This window comes from Poecilia reticulata, linkage group LG16 (assembly GCF_000633615.1).
Source record: "Poecilia reticulata strain Guanapo linkage group LG16, Guppy_female_1.0+MT, whole genome shotgun sequence".
NCBI classification, from domain to species: Eukaryota; Metazoa; Chordata; class Actinopteri; order Cyprinodontiformes; family Poeciliidae; genus Poecilia; species Poecilia reticulata.
The window spans coordinates 17,689,881-17,709,226 of NC_024346.1; the positions used below are offsets into that span (position 1 = coordinate 17,689,881).

Consider the following 19,346-nt stretch of genomic DNA (forward strand, 5'->3'; position numbering starts at 1 on the left):
CTTTAAGTGGTGGACTCAGTGTCATAAAGTCGTAGGGTAATAGCAACCCCTTCTGGTAAGTTAAAGCATTGCATTTTCAATGGGTATATTATGCGGAGATTTAGTGGTGTAAATGTTTTTTATTTTTTCCTAAAATTGACTTCACATGAAATGTAAACTGCGACAATTATATACCACGGTCCATCAAACATCCCAGCACCGGGAGCCTGACTGAAAACAGATCAACAGTTTAATCCTTGAGTGACCTGGATAGTGTTACATACTATGCAAAAGCATAGTAAATGATTTTACATACTATGCAAAAGCATAGTATGTAACACCAGAACAAAGGGCATTTAAGGATCTCTCTAAAGAATAAGTGAAGCAAAGCCAACTGTTCAGTGTTTATCAGTAGATTTGGGGTAAAATGTATTATAAGTATTAAAATGATCATTACTAGTCATGTGCAGCTTGATCTATAACATAAGGCAGATCTGATATCACAAAAAATTATGAAATGACCATTCTAGAAAACAGTTGTAGCCATCTGTAGGTAGATGAGGTGAGGAACCATCTGCCTTATTGTTAGCTCACAGCTCAAAGACCAGCATTAGGGACAGATGAGTGAGCATTTGTTTGTGTACATAGCCTGGTACATGGGTAATCATAAGCACACATCTGTGACTAGCAATGGATGTAAAAAGACAATCCAGGTTTTGGAGTACTATATGCTGTCATTCATCTGACATCTTCTTTTCTGGTTATGGTGTGCATAATGGTGTTTTGCAAAACTACACTGATCTCAAACCACACAGGTGATCAAAATAATTAAAAAAAGTGATCTGCCTGCAGTCTATATCTGTCATCTACTGTGAGACACCAACTCAACAGGGAACATGGTGGTGGCAACATCATGCTGTGGGGATGCGTCTATTCTACAAGGTCTGGGAACCTTGGCAATGCTTTTGCAACTGATGGACAGCTAAAGTAATGCATATAGGTAACAACAATGAGCATCTCCACACACTAACTTTCAAGTTGAAAGGGAAAAGATGGGATGAGAAAAGTGTTGTTTGTGATATGTAAAACTGAGACAGCTGCAGATTGAAAATAAGTGTCTGAGTTGGTGTAAGTCTCCAGTGGTTGTGGCGGGTTTGAATGGGTTAGATAACTTGAAGCAGCTCTGCGTGACATTCACGCAGTGTGTGTTGAGGACAGGCAGCTGAGAGGGAAGAAGGGGGCAGGCACGCTGGACATGAAATCACAAGTTACTGCTGCGTGAGAGATCGGGGATTAATAAATCTATTGAATAAAGAAAAAACCATGGAGGCGTGACTGGATTACAGCACACTGGGTATGTTATAACCTAATTGAAATTGGACTGGGCAGCAGACGTTTCAATGTTGGACATGCTGCTTCTTGTGTAATTAACTCTGAGGCTAATGTGGAGTAACGTTAAAGCGCCTAACTCGCTAGCTCCACAGCACTAGGAAACGGCTAGTTTTGCCTCCCTGATAAATTGCTCTGCTTATAAATAAGCAATAACTGTAAAACACAGCTGGTTTAACGAGCTCATTTATGTTTAGATATGCCACAGCAGTTTAATTAGTCACACTTGAAAGATATTTTACAGCTAGCTAGCAGTTGCTACCTGTTAGCATTGCTAACCTACATGTGGACTGCAAAATGAAAGAGGGTGGACTCTTAAAATGTTACTAAAGAAGACCTGACAGCGCGTAGTTTTACTAATTTAAAGTCAAACTAATAGAAAGTGATTGGAAATTATTTTGAAAATATCAGTTTTCCTGTCAGTTAGCCAAGAGAGGCTACTTATTGTAGTAGCGAAAAACACGTGTAGCTTTGACAGCAGTTCAGTCCGTGGAGCCAGCACAGCTTTTCAACATGTTGACTCCGAGAAGACGGTTTCAACCCAACTTTATCATAATCTCAAATCCTGTACGGTTACTTTTATGCAATCAGTGCGAATCACGTGGCATGTTCTAATATTACTCTGTTCTCATAACTTTAGCTGGATTACGATCCTTCTCAAATACTTTTTAAATCACTCGCATTAAGAAAGGTCTTACATGCGTAACTCACCGACATTTTTTTTTCACTCGTCATCTCATTACAGAAAAAAAAAAAAATGAAAGGATTGCTTATATTTCAGGCTGCAGTCGACAGATGTGGCTTTTTCTGTGGCCCGTGGCGATATTTAATAAAACAGCAGCTAAGGTTAATAATATGCCACTAAGCCTGATACATATTTTTTATTGATATAATTTTTTTTTCTTTTTATGAATTAGAATGTTATTGACTTTGGATCAAGACTTTGCTGATTTCCTTTATACGAAGGAAGCATCAACAAGTTGAGTGAAGCAGCTGCTTCTTTCTCCTGTAGAAATAGTCTAGTGCTTAGATGTTGATTGAGACACTTGAGGTGAAAAACTGTTTATGATCGGCTCTGGCCCTAAAGGACAGAATGCAGATATTGTTCCCATTTCCCATAATAATTAAGACCTCACGCTGAGAAGTGTCAGTCAGCCAGTCGTCCTTTGATTTGTGATCACAGGTCTCTTTTGCTTTTCGTTATCTGCGTCAAAACTAAGAACGCTTATAAGTTTCAGTCTTTAAATGCATGAAGCAACAGGAACTTGGTAAACATTTTTTGAGTCAAATAGAAATCAATCAGATAAGGTCATGTTTTTATGCAGTCATATGCAAAATCTTCTTGTTCCTAGATTAAAAAAAAAAAAAGATTTTAAGCTTCTAGCTCTGTTGAGGAATCAACAGTACATGTATTGTTCATGTTTTCTTTTATATGGTGAAGAAAATGGGAGAAATGGAATTGGTTAAAATAAAGTTAGCAGGTCAGACGTAAAAAAAAAAAAAAAAAAAGCACTTAAATTGGTATTGGCCATGAAAGGTGCGTTCGGTGCACCTCTACTTGAACTCTGAGACCTTCTGCCCGTGGAAAACTTGTGGCACGTTGAGCTGTGGCTTTTTTCTCGCTATCATTCCTCCTGCACACACAATCTGGAGGTCATTTGATTGACGGCGCACTGTTATATCACACATTTCACACCTTGACGGTATGCACAGCAGCGCAGTGCTGGCGACAGCCCCGTCTCTGTGTTTGTCAGCCAACTATACTCAGTCGAGACTAATATTTAAAAATGTCTATTTGAAAAAAAATTTAAAAAAAAAACTTTTAGTTGTGAACGCTGCGACAAACTGGCGACCTGTCCAGGGTGAACCCTGCCTCTCGCCTGGTACACTAGCTGGAGATAGGCACCAGCAACCCTCCCGACCCCACCAAGGGACAAGGGTGTAAGAAAATGGATGGATGGATGGATGGTTATGAGTGGGAAATTACTTACCACCGGAGAGGCCAATGGGATCTTTGCTTCTTTTATACTTTGAATCAATTTTTTTTTTTTCATGAAATTGAAAATTTAATCAAACAATCCTTAGTATCTGTTTATCCTTCATAGAATAAACAGTAGGACAACATGATCAGCTGTTTTGTTCAATGACAAGTCGGGGCACGGTCGAATAACAATGTTCAGATGCCATTTGAGGTAACCTGTTTTACCTCAAACGACCTCTTTGTACTTCTTTGTAGAAAAACAACACAAGCAGTTGACTTTGGAAAGGAAACTCAACTGACGTTTTTCTTTACTGGTAGTATTTAATTTATCCATTTAGATTGACTTCAACAAAGCGCTCCCTTTTACGGATCAGAGGTAGACAACTAAAGGTTATTTATCAGCGTAATTGGCTTCTTTAAATATTTAAAAGGCCTTTCGGGCACATTTTCAAACAATTGTTGATGCTCAGTGGATTGTTTTTCCTCTTTGTGTTAAAGGCAGACGTACCAGATGCCTGTTTTTTAGGAAAACCTGAGGTTCGGAGGCAGCCTGCTGCTCTGATGATTTAAACACACTTCATAGGTAAGATCCTGAAATTCATGCCAGAATGGTAAGCTGCTTTTAGTTCACACCACACATATTAGGATGCTGTGTGTGCAGAACGTGACTAAATAGAGTTTAGAAGACCCACGCTACCATCACCTGACTTTTCACTAATATCATAGATCGGCTGTGGGAGAATCAATACAAAAGCCTCTATTGTGAGTGAATTGTACAATATTTAACCAAAGAGATAACATTAAGTCCTTATTCAGTTGCCATCTTTACGGAAGAGGATTAGGGCCACTGAAAAAAAAAAAAAAAATTCAGACTTTAATCTCAGAATTCTGAAATTAAAGTCAGAATCTTTATTATTTCCTCAGTTCATAGCAAATTCATGCTAGAAAGATTCACATAAAACCCAAAGGGAGGCATATTTTCTGTGCTCTGTAATTATTCTCATTCTCTAGTTTGGGTCTGTGTTAGTCCAACATGACAGCTCGGTAGATGCCATTTCCTGGTTTGTATAATGTGGTTACCATAATGTAAATTGTTCTGACTTGTTGGGTTTCTGTCACCCTTCAGCTCTGCAGTTGCTCTGGTTTTTTTAAACGGGCATTTGGGCGGCTGCCGAGCGTGTTCAGAGTTTGATCATCCTGAGCTCAGGAGTAATCAACATGACCGTGGCCAATGCAAAGTCTGGCTCAGGTAAGCCACACAGGACAACAAACTAAAACGGCTGCTTCTGATTTTGAATCATTAACTATTTTTTGCATCCTGTTTCTGTTTGTGAATTTCACATTATCAACTAAAAAGTTGATGTTGCATTATCAAAACAAGTGTTTTGACGTAATTAAAAGTCTTTACCTAATCAAACACTATCATACCTCAGTATAATAGTGAGATATCTGTTTTATCTGCTTATCTAATGTGAAAGAAAACACCTGTGTATTCCTGTATGTCTGTGTAGGGAAACGCTGAAAGACATTTTTAGCCGTATTCCGTGAGCTAAAAAAAAAATAAAATAAAAAAGCAAAAATCTTTGATTATTTTGTGGCTTTATAGCTCTTTGGATCAATCTTGTTGAACTATGTGAATCTGTGTTGATGCGGTTGAAGCTTTTAAGTTTATTTCTGTCAACTTGTTCGTACCTTGAGAGTTTTTACTGCAGTTATTTTCCGGTAGATGTAACAATCAGCTCCGATTTTTACTTTCACAAGTGCAAATCATACCACTTCAAGCCAACATCCAGTTGTCTGCTGGTCATGGTCTTTCGTTTGGCCAAGCTCGTGTCTGAGGCGTCGTTGTTCTTCTCCAGCCATGCAGCAGGTTCTTGACAACCTCAAAGACATGCCATCGGGAACTGGAGCCAAAGATATCGACCTCATCTTCCTCAAAGGAATCATGGAGAGCCCCATCGTCCGTTCTCTTGCTAAGGTGAAGCAGCAAACTTCCCATTAGTACTACTTTGTGTTCTTGCTTAGCCAAAGCAAATTCTAACGTTATAGAGAGGAGAGGAATTTCCAAGATCGTGCTTTGTATTGAGGGATTGGCAGGTCTAGCTTTTTAAAGATTGGTGATTGAACAGAAAATAATTGAAATCGGTGCAGCCCTAGTTTTATATGCAGTTGATAGAAAAAAGTGTTAAAAGAGTAAAAAAAAAAATTCATGTTTTAACTGATCTGTACTCTAGAACTGACTAAAACACAGAGAAGGTGCAATAACCTGAAATACAACGGAGTTCAGTCGTTTTTCTGCTGCTTTGTGGATTCAGGCCCACGAGCGCCTTGAGGAAGTGAAGCTAGAAGCTGTGGGGGACGACAACGTTCAGCTGCTCACAGAGATCTTGGATTCCCTCAACAACCTCGAAGAACAAGATCCTGCTGCAGCTGAGCTCGCCAGAATCCTCCAAGAGCCCCACTTTAAGGTATTAAGACTGTAATCTCTCATTCGTTGAAGGTTTATTGGATCAGGAAGGACGGCAAAACTTTTTTTTTAACTTGTGAAAGAATGAAATTTTGAGCCTTTTTTTTTGTCAATTTTTCCCTTAGTTTGCTAGATACATGACAGCATAAGTTGTCATGTTAAGTCTCTGGGTCAGCATCAGAGGCTAAAATTAACTTTAGGCAGAATTATATAGGTAGAGTGACAGTGACAGTGGCTTTTAGTTTATATTGAAATAAAATCCTCAGAAAACGCTTCTTGTTGGGTTTGTGTGAACACCAGAAAGCACGTTTGAGTTGGTTTTAATGGTGAAGGAAACAAGGTACAAGAGGGAAGGGCTTTCATCATTAATCCTGTAAAATGGCTGCTATAAATGAAGCTGGCTTTATTTTATTGCTGTAGGGGCAGCAATAATGGTGAGTCATGTTCTCCAAGTCGTCAGTCAGCGCCGATATAAACAAAGCAAAATAGTTTGAGTCATTCTTTAGGAACAGTTTTGCTAAATTGATGTTGCAGTGATATTTTTTTTGTTTTTATTTTCATCCATCTTCCTGTTTCAGTCTTTAATTGAAGCTCATGACAAGGTGGCTGCGAAGTCCTATGAAATGCCCAACGACACGGATAACAGCAATTCCCTCTCTCCGAGTTCCCTAATGCCCGCCGACGCTGTGAGGATGATTGGCATCCAGAAAAAGACCGGGGAGCCTTTGGTAAACACCCGCGTCTCTACAGAGGAGGACATGCAGCGCTGCTTATTCCCTTTAAAATCCATCCATCTAACGTGACTCAGTTCAGCGTTTTAATTCGACTTGGTCAAAGTTGTTTCGTAGCAAGAGGTTGTGTCCCTCTCAACGACCCACTCGTTCTCTCCTTCAGGGAGTGACATTCCGCGCGGTGAACGGGGAGATGGTGGTCACGCGGATCCTGCACGGCAGCTCCATCGACAGGCAGGGGATGCTGCATACGGGCGACGTCATCCAGGAGGTCAACGGTCAGGAAGTGGGCAGTAACCCCGAGGAACTCCAGGAGCTGCTGAGAAACTGCAGCGGCAGCATCACGCTCAAGGTCCTGCCGAGCTACAGAGACGCACCGGCGCCCCCGCAGGTGAGGCGAAGGCACCGTCACCAGCGTGTCAAATCCCACGCAGTCCTGACAAATGACGTGTTCCTCGATGTACAACTAGTCCAGACACAGGGACTCTCACTCGGGATGCGATGGATTTGTCCTGAACCTGTCGAGGACTGGGTGGGAGCAGCCTGACTGGCTGTTTGCAGAATGCCAGGCGTTTGAAAACTGAGTCCACGAGGAACTATTAATAACACTCTGCACTCTAAGTAGGACACATACCACTCTGTTCACTGGAACACCCCTCTGGTCCTTACTGTAACAGGCACACACAGCAGGCTGACACTGGCAGAGTGTGTAAGGTTATGTCACATACTGACATCTCTGCCATATGGGACCAATTAATCCCTCTTTTCTACTGTTTTTTTTAATGTCCTTGTTAGCTTTCAGTTATGCTAACAGAATACATCATTCAATGCTCATTCTGATATATTTTAAGCTCCCCACAGGTTTCAGCTTTACTTTTATCACTGCAGGCCCACGCCACTGTTAAACATGTCAGTTTTCATGATTCAACAATAAGAAAGGGAGTGAAGAAATGACATCTATGGGAGTATTGAGGTAAATGTCACGGCCAAGAGCCATCTGCTGTCAACACATGGTGGTTGTAGGGTTGGACAATAAATTCATGACACATTGTGATGATAGACATGTGATCAACACCAGCAGGTAATGTATCTTGTAGAATATTCAATATATAGAATAAACTCTGATCCAGACCCACATGAGATTCTGGGGGATGTAGGCTCAACCTCTCACGGCCAGCTAAGCAAAGTGAATGGCATCAACTAACTCACTCTTTACCCAGTAGCAACCTGCTGGGTAACGAGAGCCGTTCAAATTCCCCTTTTACCATTTAACAACTTGTTGAGTAACTTTGCTTCCGTGTCTCATAACTCCTGGAAAAAAACCCCCAAAACAACAACGTTGAGGAAAATCGGTGAATAAAACAGAAACGGTCACACCACCAGTTTGGCAGCAACTCGGATATTTAAATCGATGAGACCATGCTTTCTACCCTACTGGAAAATCCTGAAGCAGAAGGTCCGACCTGGGCTTAACGAGATTAAGCACAAACACAGCTGGGTTATGCAGGTCCGACACATCACCCACGGTTCACCTTTGAATGCCTTAAGAACAAAATGAAGGTTTTCAGATGGAGTAGTTCAGATTCAACCTGTTTTAGATGCTGCAGCATGCCCTTAAATGTGGGGTTTATGTTCAGAAATTGACCAAAATTCTTCCACACCAATGTAAAAGATTCATAGGCCTTTTTTAAAAGAATTTTATACATTTAAGTTTTTTTTTAATTTATTTTGCATTGAATTTTAACTTAATTCTTAACTTGTAGGTTTATTTGAAGCCATACTTCAGCTACAACCCAACTACAGATAACCTGATCCCTTGTAAAGAGGCAGGTCTGGCCTTTGCCAAAGGAGACATACTTCATGTTGTCAACAAGGATGACCCCAACTGGTGGCAGGTGAGTCAACACCGTCAAGAAATACTGAAATACTATGTTCAGATTTGCACAGGCCTGGTTTATTTCATCTTTTTTTTCTGTGTTCTGCCTTGGTGTTTGGAGTAAGGCTGCAAAATACTAAGAAATCATGTGATTTCAAAACTATTACCGATAGATATCTTAATTATATATTATATCTGTGGGCATAAACCCACCTTTTCCTCACTCGTCTCTCATTAAGATGCTGCCATCATTCTCTGTCCTTTAGCTTCTTGGACAGTGGAAGACCCTGACAACTGTATTTCAAGTTTGGAAATTAGATTAAAATAATTTGATTAAGAACCTTTTTGAGCAAGGTTTAAGAAAATATCTTCTTGCATATCTGCATTAGTTTTCACATGCAAATAAGAAAAAAAGTGCTCTGCAGAACTGATCTTTCTGTCTGATTAACTGACCTTAACATGTTTTAGATTCATCTTATCTAATTTATTCTGGCATCATTTACAAATAAACAATTGATTCCTAAACAGGTCAAGGCGTTTTATAAAAACATTTCCACAACTCTACTGTGTACAGAAGCAACATTATAGATTTAATACAATCTCGATCCCCATTTTAAAGGACCAAAGGTGAACAGGGCCACCAGGTGCTGGCATATATAAGAGATTGTAGTTGAGATTCAGTTGAATGTATTTTTTTTCCTTTTCCTGAGCGCCACATTTAAGAGATCCGCCTCATTTCTTTTCTCAACTGTTTTAATTCTGACAAAGGCACGTAAAGTTGTTGGTGGAGCGACTGGCCTGATTCCCAGTCAGTTCTTGGAGGAGAAGAGAAAGGCTTTTGTGAGGCGAGACTGGGGCACTGCTGGTACAGGTCAGCACACGTCACGTCCCCAGTTTCCCAACAAACCAGACACCATTGTTGCGTCTCTCTGACAGCTGCGCTTTGGATCTGTTTGTGTTTCAGGGATGCTCTGTGGGATTCTGACTGCAAAGAAAAAGAAGAAAAAAATGATGTACCTCACTTCTAAGAACGCAGGTGTGTGTCACCAAATGTGCTTCACGGTGTTTTCGTCGAAATGCATCTGAGACGATGCAGTTCTCATTCAGTGTGTGCATTGCCTTGAGCAGAGTTTGACCGTTATGAGCTGCAGATCTACGAGGAAGTGGCCAGGATGCCCCCGTTTCGAAGGAAAACGCTGGTTCTGATCGGAGCCCAGGGGGTCGGAAGGAGGAGCCTGAAGAACCGCCTTGTTGTTATGAATCCTCTGAGATATGGAGCCACCGTCCCCTGTGAGTGTGTCAGACAAACCTGGACAGTTACAGAAATCGTCTACAGTGTGTTGCTGGTATTCATAGACGAATTTGGAAACGAAAAATCTGAAAGTGTTTCAGTTGCCCTGAGTCAGTCGTTTCTAGAGATTGTTGTTCCAGATGCAGATCATGTTGTTTGTCCCAACCAGCACTACACAAATACACACTTTTGTTTTTTTGTCCATTATTCTTCTCATAATAGCTCAGACTTTGTTAAATTGGTATCACATAAATGCATGCCAAACTTTTCAGATTTTTATTTTCCTTTTCACCTCATTTATGTTCTTTTTTTTGCTTTGGTCTCTCACATTAAATCACCCCACCCAAAAAAAAAAGACGGGAAGAATGCTTCTTCAAGGCACTATGTGTGACCGTTTTCCTGACTTTTTCTGGCTGTAGTTACGTCCCGCCACCCCAGAGAAGAGGAGAAAGACGGGCAGAACTACTGTTTTGTGACTCGGGAGGAGATGGAGCGTGACATCAAGGGGAGCCGGTACCTGGAGCATGGCGAGTACGACGGGAACCTCTATGGCACCAAGATCGACTCCATCCACGAGGTGGTGCAGGCCGGCCGCACGTGCATCCTGGACGTGAACCCTCAGGTAAAATCTCATCAGCACCTTCCGCGTACGGAGCTGCTTTGCCCTGAAGCTTTGTTCGTGACGTCACAGTTTATGCACAGGCCCTGAAGGTGTTGAAGACTGCAGAGTTCATGCCATTCGTGGTGTTCATCGCTGCTCCTGAGCTGGACACACTAAGAGACATGCACAAAGCCGTGGTCGATGCCGGCCTCACCACCAAAATCCTCACGGTAATCCTGAGAAATTCATGTTCGAGGTGATCGGTGGTGCTCTTGAGAAGCAGCTGCTGCCGTCAGAGTGTAATCGGACTCCCACTTCTGTTGCAGGAGAACGACTTAAAGAAGACGGTAGATGAGAGCGCCAGGGTCCGCCGGGCGTACAGTCATTACTTTGACCTGACTATAGTCAACGACAATCTGGACAAGGCGTTCGACAAGCTGCAAGACGCCGTGGAGCGATTATTTGTCGAGCCGCAGTGGGTTCCAGTCAGCTGGGTGTATTGAAGCCCCTCCTACTGGACCTGCTGTCTGAGCTGCCGGGCCTGGGATTAAATACTGTGCTGCACACAGGAAGAATGGGACGTCAACCTCGTCGGTACAAACTGCATCCGTCACCTTAATCTAAATCGCCAGTTTTCTTTTCCAACACACTATGCAACTGTCCAAAAAACAGGAAGTGTACTTACTTAGTGGCAAATATGTTTTTGGTTTTTTAAGAGAGTATTTCTATTTAAATGGATGAGGCTTTTCTGTCAAATTGCTTTTAATCAGCTGTCAGTTTGTCGAATTTCACATCTTGTAAAGGTAAGTTTTATTTATTCTCCTGAAATGAGGGCTCTGTCAAAGAAAAGGATGTGATACCTCAGTGTTAAGTTTACAGTGTATGTGTCCACTGCTTCGAGGCGTTGTCACTACGAACTTAGTCATTCATCATGTTTCTTATATCTTCTTACTGCTAACATGTATTCCCCTACATTATTTTAGTTGGGCGTTTGCTCTGAAAACTGTTCCTCCGATCACTGTTTGAAGTTGCACAGAAAGCAAAGCAATACTGTAGTGCTTACCCAGTGTTCACTGAAGCACAAAAGCCATTCTGATAATAATGCTAACTGATAGACAGGAAGAGTATTTAAGTTTTTGGACTGTTAAACCAGTGGATTTGGTGCTGTGTTTGTGTTTTAAAAAGAAAAAATAACTTACCCAGGTCCGTTGAAGAGGGTACTTCATCTCAGTAAACTATCCCTTTAGATGTGATGATACTAAAACTTAACAGTTTTAAATGTTCATATTTACTTATTAAAGGTATATTTTACAAGATTTCAGATAAGATGTATTTTCAGATGTTTAATAAAATAACTGGTGTTTTCTACTGATCTGCTTCGTATGTTTTTCAGTAAAAATCCCCCCCTGTCCATTCAGTAAGCAAACATTCAGTTTTAGGAATTTCTATGTAAATATCCCACAATATTGATGTGATCCTTGATCTTAATGATGTTGTTCACAAAATTTATCTAACAAACCTCTGAGGCCTTCATAGACCAGCTGGATTTTTACTGAGCATAAATTTCTCATGCACTCAGTTAACAAATTAGATGATTTCACTGGATTTTAATTTGTGATATCAGAAAGAATGGAGCTGAGCACAAATATCTTCTGCACTGCAGTTTTATTTGTGGGAGAAAAAAAAACATGCATCAATTTACTTCCACTTAAATTTTCTCTTACATTTCAGTTCATCAAATAAAATCCCACAGAAATCCATTGAAGCTTGTGATTGTACAATTTCACAAAACACCTGTACTCAAGTGTCAGGGTAACAAACGTCAATCACACTTCAGATTTTTTGTAAACCACCTATCCTATCATCTTTACTTCACTATTATTTGCGAAATTAAGCGAAATTTTTTTTTGTTGGTCTGTCACAGAAAATCCTAAATGAACTAAAATTTTAACTTGAAATCGGGAAAACGGGTATCTTTGCAAGATAAGATTCAATAAGGAAGGATCATCATTTCATTATGCACAACTTATGTTTAAAAATTTGCAAGCGAGGCCCATGAATTTGCAGTAGAAGACGGCCTTGGACGCTGTAGGTGAAACAATCTTTTTGTATAGCACCTTTCAGCAGAAAGGCAGTTCAAAGTGTTTTACATAAAAACACAAAATTACAAAGTTATAAAGAAAACACCATACAGTCAAAGTCTAAATCAATTTCCCAAGGACTTCTTTGGTTTTATGTAAAAAAAAAAGATTTGTTGACCAATTAATTGAAAAGGCCAAAAACAATCTCAAGCCACAAGAGACTTACTGTAGAACATAGTTTTACAACAACTGTGTTGAGGTAGAACGTATAACATGAATTTTGCTGAAACAGAAGATCCCTAATTATCAGATGGTGCCTATTTAGGGTATCGATGTCTGATCACATTCAATTCAATGAAGTCCAAGTCCTACACGATGTAAAATCCGCCAATAAAAAATATTCAGTCCGATGTTCATTCTGACATTTATGTTTCAAGCACTTATTTATAAATGTCCAGACTAAGTCCCCTCCCCCAAAAAAAACATAATATATTGGATTTCCTTTTAGTGTCAGCATTCAGTTAATATGGTTCAACAACCACAGGCTAACGAGGCAAGACTTTTAATAGCGATGCAGAGAATCAGGGGATAATTTCCTGGTTCGTGCTTGATTTCAACCCGTAGCACGTCGCTGTCTCTCTGTAGAGACACATTACAGGAGGCAAAAATATGTCCAGTCTTTTCGTAGTCGTCATCTGGCAGTGCTGTGCTGCTCAGACTCGCCTCCCGGGTTCCTGACACGCACTGCACCTAGAACAAATGTAAGGAAAGCCATGCGTTTCAAATGAATGAATAATAATTTAGCTTCTGCCTTTAAAATGATCCTCACTAACCAGTAGCTCCAAAGTCTGTAGGGTTGCAGGATTACAGCAAACACTTAAAACGGGAAGACAATCATCTGGTAACTCTGAAAGATAAAATTCATAAACAATGTAAAAAAAACAAACAAATGCAACAGTTCAATTTGTTCCTTTCTAGACTGGGCATTTTTCTTACCCTCTAACGCACTGACAACCAGATGCAATGCGGTGAGGACTGGGCTCTGAGTCGGCTCCTCTGCACCAGACTGCTCCAACACTTCCAAAATTGCTTGGATGCTCTGCTGCTGAGATTCCTTTAATCCATCATTATCCAGGCTGGGTTTCTTACCCAGACACATCCGGTCCAGCTGTCACAAAGAGAAGCATCTACAGTTACCTGCTGTGTCGATGTTACGATAAAAACCAGGCGCATCAGTGTGGCTCTGTACCACGTTCTGAAGTGCGCAGACGGCTGCCGGTTCCTGCATCAGTCCTGTGATGTGGTGGAGCAGAGATGACCTGGTGGAGGCCGGGAGGGTGGAAAGCTGCTGGAAATGATCCTTCAGTTTCTCCAGTTCTGGGATAAAAAAACATCAAATTACATCATTTGTTTTACAAAGATACAAATCTTTTACTTTGCCTAAAGTAAAACAGTGAACAATGACAGGGACACAATCAGGGTTCCTATGATTCTATGGATACGATACTTTGGTTTGAGTATTTTTCACATCTGACAAATTTGAGTTAATTGCAGCCACATCCGTGGCTGTACTCAAACTCACTGCTTCTTGTTTGGCACAATAGGAAAGCCAAAGCAAATTAGCCAAGATTCCAGAAAGATAAGTGTGTCGCAAGTCCGGTTCATCTTTGGGAACAATTTGAAGAAGCTTCAATATCCAGCTGTTCAAACAAATATGTTCAAATATAGACATGATGGGAATGTCCAACCATGGTGCCACTCAGGAAGGAGACATGTCCTGTGGTCTGATGAACTGTTTGGGGCGTAATGAGCATTGAAAAAAAGGGGGATGCTTGGAAGCCTGTGAACGCCATCTCAACTGTGAAGCACGGCGGTGACAGTATCATGTTGTGGGGCTGTTTTCCTGCAGGATGAACTGGTAATAAAATAGGTGGCATGGATGTAAAAATATTGAAGCAACATCTGAAGACATCAGCCAGGACAGCGACTCTAAAAATACCGCCAAATGAAATCAATGTTTTGGTGTAGCCTTTACCAAGCCCTGATCTCAATAGAAACAGAAAATGTACGGATGGATGTGAAAAGGTTCATGCAAGTGAGGCAGCCTGCAAACCTGACCCAGTTCCAGCAGCCAACAAACTACAGTGAGAAGGAAACCCACATCTGAACCAAGTCATACAGGTCAAAGGTAATGCTACCAATTACAAGGGTAAATGTATGTAGACTTCTGATTCTGAAGACATTAATAAATACATATGACAATATTCTCTCTCTCGTTGTGGCATTTAGGGAACAGAAATAATTTAGGTAATTACAGCTGACCTAAAACAAGATAAGTATGGTCTGGTTTCAGTTCAGGCAGTGAGAATAAAAAGCTGCATCTTTTTATTCAGGGAGTGCAAACTTTTGGTTTCAACTGTAAATTGTATCTGTGCCCAGGGCTGAGCAATAGTCTTAGGTCTGACTATTGAAGCATATTTTCCAGAAGGTGTCTAAATAAATTACCTGGTCAAGTAATGGAGTAAAGAAACGATATAAAACCTTAAAAAGCTTTAGAAAAAGACTACTAGTAATAAAGTATGAAGTGGTCAGATTTAAAATGGGTTATTTTCTTAGTTGTGCATTAATGTGTCAATGCCACACTGATTCAGAATCACTCAGAATCTCTAATATGCCTGAACGACTAAAGTCAAAAGGTATGTCGATTGGCAAAGCAATAAAAAAGTCAGGTCTGCGGCTGACAATGAGGGCAAAGAGTGAGAAAAGTTTTTATTTAAAGAAAAGTATTACAACGTGCGTTAAAATAAACAAAATGAAAACAAAGGCTAGCGTATAAAATGTTTTAAGCTCTGAAATCAGGCCACCAAATCCACAAATCTCAAGTTCAGACGGAGACAGTTCCAGAGTCTGAAGGTCCCTGTTGCAAAAGCTCTGTCTCCTTTAGTTTTTCATCCTCGTCTACTGAACAGTCGGCAAACCCTGATCAGAAAAGAGTGATTACTGAGCAAAGAAAACGTTAAAGCCAGAGGTAATACTGTTCAGGACTAATTTAAATTCTCCTTTAAATCTAAACATTAAAAAAATAGAAATGTCTCGACACATCTGGATATACAACTAATCCGCACTGCACGGATTTTCACACGGGCCAGAAAAGATCCACTAATGTAAAGTGAGAGCATATGACTATCATACTACTATTATCCTAAAGCTTCAAGATATATTTGTGATGCAACATTTATCATCTGTGATGCTATTTTCTGTTAAAAAGAGAAGGCAGAAAAAAAGAAGAGACAAAAGAAAAGACAGTAATTTTACCCTGCTGAATCACATTGTTCATTGGTGCTGAGGCACACAGCAGGCTCGTCTTGCTGTGGCCGTCTACTTCAAAACCTCCGCCTGACATCACACACAGCTCTGTGGAAAACATTTCAGACAGTTCATCACTTTTGTCTTGTTAAATTAGCAGAAGTTGTTAAATACAGTTGAGAGCATCCTCACCAAACTGCCCGTCGTTTTTGATCTCCAGCTCTATAATGCCGTAGGCTATCGTGGTGTGTGGAGGAATCTCCATTGTAACGTTGCTGTCTTTGCTCAACTTTCCATTTTCCGTCAGTAAAATCTGGGGTGGGAGGTTAGCAGAGCTTCAGGAATGCTCAGACATTATATACCACATCAAAATGTGTCTTTTTTTTAAAAGTAAAACTCAAGTTTTAGCTTTTTACTGAACTGGAAATGATTGCTTAACTTTTATAGATTGTGCCAATGAACGTAAAACCTTTTAAAAATATATCTAAAATATGTTTTTCTTTATCGTTCCATCCCTAAAATATTATTTCTACTCCCAACATATCAACAATTTCAGTTGTCAGCGTTCTGACAGTTTTTGAGACTGAAGTTTCCAGCATTTTTAAGTCCATTTATGACCAATTTTTAAAGGAGTGGACGAATGGATGACATCAGGGTGATAAGTGTAGAAATTCTGCTATTTATAATGTAGACAATGAGAAGATGAATAATTAAAAATATGTTTATCTTATTCAAGTTTCATTTTTTAAATAATTTTCTAGACTTGGACATAACTTAAATCCAATTTTAGACTTGCATCAGCAGTGACTAAGATGCGGTGTGCGTGCCTGCAGTCGCCACACGTTGCTTCTTTTTAAACAGAACAATATATGGTCAGCTCCCTCTGCTCAACAGTTAAGGATTTACCAAGTTGCATGCAGAACTGAAACTCGTTTCAGGAACAGTAGGACACCTAGTGATAGCCCATTTCTCAAATCTGCCACATTTACATTGGGCAACATGAAAAAGAGAACTCGGTTTGCACAAACATCGTACAGGCAAAAAAGGAACAAAAGTACTTTTACAATAAACTTAACATACAGACACTGTAAGCATGAATGTGTTTGGTGTCTGTGGTAGTTCTTATTCACTGTACTTTAGACACTTTGGGGAGGCAGGGAACTTGACTCCCCACCAGCAATCCTCGCTGCTGCACGACCTCTATGACTGAACATGGCTGTGTGGTCACGATGCGCTCCTTCACAATGGCAAACACATTTTTCTGTTTCTCTTTCGTCTGCTGGATCAGAGAGTGTGACATGTCCAGAACTCTTAAAAAAAACGCACACACACACACACGCACACACACACAAATGTACGATAATCAGAGAAAGTCTGGTTTTGTGAAAGTACTGACAGGCCTGCAATTTTATTTTATCTGTTTATCTATTGTACATAGATAAAGATAAGATAATAATCTCTAATAAATCCCTCATAAACTTTATGGTTGAGGGGGGGAAATCCTTCTGTTTATATATCTTCAGTGGGCCCATTTAAATCTATCAGAGTGGACTCAGTTAGTGGAGCTAACCTGCCTTTGGATTCCCGCATCAGCTTCGGGACGTCCACTTCATCTTTCTTCAAACTACCGAAGGACGACTGGAGTTTGGAGGAGTCTTCACCCTTTACGTTCAAATTGACTTTGGCAAAACTCGCATCCACGCTTCCCTCCATGCCACCGCCATATGTGCCGCTGTACTTGATGAAGTCTATATCTAGCACAGCTGTAAATAGAAATAAACCGTTTAAGGTTTGTTGTCACTTAAAAAAAACAATATGAGTGGTTTTTTTTTGTTTGTTTGTTTGTTTATTTTTTTAGCTTACTTGGTGTTATGGGCGAATCTCCTGTCAGCAGGTCATTCAGGGTGAAGTCAGTTGGAAGATATTTGGGTTTCTGCCAGAACCGGGAGCGTTTATGCTTCACCACCACCGTCAGAAGCTCCATGTTGTCATTCAGGCTGGACACTGGGATCAGTAAGCCCCCATCATCCACCTCCTTCACAAAGTTTTTGGTTGCTATGGCAAACATTTCTCATAAAAAAAAAAACCTTTGACGGACAAAGAGAAATCAGGTTAGCTAGAAATAAGAAGCGGTTTTGTTTACCTTCACCTGGATTCTGGAGGATCCAGGTGCTAATTGATAAAAAAAAAACGTGTCTCCTCTCTTATCCCTTGAAGTTAAACATGCAAAACTCGGTTTAAACACTATAGTTCAAAGTCTGAAGTAGCTCACACCACCTAGCATCTACAAGCACTACTTTCTTTATCCAAGCTGTCCGTTTATCAATAAAACGTCAAAAATAACACAACATATACACATGAAACATGTTCTTACCGCTTCTCTGAAGTTCTTGCTTTAGTGCTAAGCTAGTTATAAAAGTTAGGTGATAAATGAGGTGCTAACTACTATTATACTGTTGTTATTCAGTGTGTTTTGGACAAAGGACTAGAAAAAGCCCCGCCCTCGGTACAGGAAGCGCTTGCTCTACTTTCTCTTCCTTTAGTCAGTCAGTGTTATCAAAATCACTTCTACTGCGAACTTCTCTTTTCTTGACGAGCGCTTTCTAGTTGACTTCTAAATGTGCGTGTTGAAGCAACAAATAAAACTGAGCATCGGTTATATTCGCAGGACGACATCACGACTGGAAGATTTTCTGTAAATGAGGAGAGGCCAAAGTGCGGCCCTCTGATTAACTTTGTTCGGCCTCCGACCACAAATCTGGAATGAAAAGAATCTGCATAGCAGGCCATTAAAGATGGGTTTTATTTTATGTTTCAGGAGAAAGTAACCCATGTTCTGTTTTGTTTCTGTTCTGTTTCTTCTTGCAAGATCATGGTCTGGGACATTTTTCAAATGAGCTCTGGTGGGCCGCATATGGCTGACCGGCTGTCATTTGAAGAGGCCTACTTTACAGAGCCCTTTTCTGCAAAAAAAAAAGATTTTTTTTAATTAAATATAATATTGCATGTTGAGTTTATTATTGAGCAGATCAAATAAAAAAGGGCAAAATAATAAATGTTTTATTAGCTATTATTGACATTATTATGACTATTACTATTGTGATCCCCAATAACTTTTACTGTTATTTTGGCCCTCAAGGCAAAACGTTTAGGCGCCAATAGATTCACTCAAATTATTGATCTATGTTGCCACCTAGTGGCTGCTAAAATTAAATCACTCGTGCACAGATTTTCCTTTTCTTGAAAAAGACATTTTTCAGCTATGACATTTTTAGTTAGTTTAATTTGGCTCATTAGAAAACTGGAATGATGTCTTATAGCTTTTAAAATATCTAATAACGTTTCAAAAATATCCTGGTTATCCAGGATAATTATTTGTATCTAAGTAGTTTTACATTGTTGCAAGCCACACTGTCTTTCCCACTTAATCACAAAGATTTCATTTTACAGCAAGTTGTAGGGTGTGAAAGGGTTATGCAGGCACTTTATGCTTACCTCTGGTGTAAGCAAAGACTTCACTGCTTTCAAAAGCATTTGAAAGCAATAATAGAGGCTCTCCTGCTTTCAAATGCTTCATAATTGGTCAGCTTTTTTGGACTTTTGCCCATGTAAACAGGACAACTGAATGCAAAACTGTTTAATGA

At 40.1% G+C, this 19,346-nt stretch overlaps 2 protein-coding genes across 3 annotated transcripts; one reads left to right on the plus strand and one right to left on the minus strand.

Annotated features, from left to right (window-relative positions):
* Positions 1-1,171: 1,171 nt before the first annotated feature.
* On the plus strand, positions 1,172-11,687 carry pals2a (protein associated with LIN7 2, MAGUK p55 family member a). The gene is made up of 14 exons (XM_008432524.2): positions 1,172-1,333; positions 3,848-3,932; positions 4,476-4,598; positions 5,209-5,327; positions 5,665-5,817; positions 6,395-6,544; positions 6,711-6,938; positions 8,311-8,442; positions 9,192-9,294; positions 9,388-9,459; positions 9,552-9,713; positions 10,134-10,336; positions 10,417-10,545; positions 10,642-11,687. Exons 3-14 carry the CDS (start codon positions 4,568-4,570, stop codon positions 10,816-10,818), a joined length of 1,659 nt encoding a protein of 552 aa, XP_008430746.1. The 5' UTR covers positions 1,172-1,333; positions 3,848-3,932; positions 4,476-4,567; the 3' UTR covers positions 10,819-11,687.
* A 276-nt stretch (positions 11,688-11,963) lies between these two features.
* gsdmeb (gasdermin Eb) lies at positions 11,964-18,222 on the minus strand. 2 transcript variants are annotated; one of them, XM_008432522.2, is made up of 10 exons: positions 18,077-18,222; positions 17,566-17,789; positions 17,273-17,465; positions 16,877-17,012; positions 15,895-16,015; positions 15,712-15,810; positions 13,646-13,773; positions 13,393-13,564; positions 13,230-13,303; positions 11,964-13,146 (listed from the first exon to the last, which is right to left on the minus strand). In XM_008432522.2, the coding sequence occupies exons 2-10, from the start codon at positions 17,768-17,770 to the stop codon at positions 12,928-12,930; spliced, it is 1,347 nt and encodes a 448-aa protein (XP_008430744.1). In that variant the 5' UTR covers positions 17,771-17,789; positions 18,077-18,222; the 3' UTR covers positions 11,964-12,927. The 2 variants fall into 2 exon arrangements, with proteins under 2 accessions (XP_008430744.1, XP_017165221.1); XM_017309732.1 differs by having other exon boundaries at positions 16,838-17,012; positions 17,566-17,787; positions 18,076-18,220.
* Positions 18,223-19,346: the final 1,124 nt, after the last annotated feature.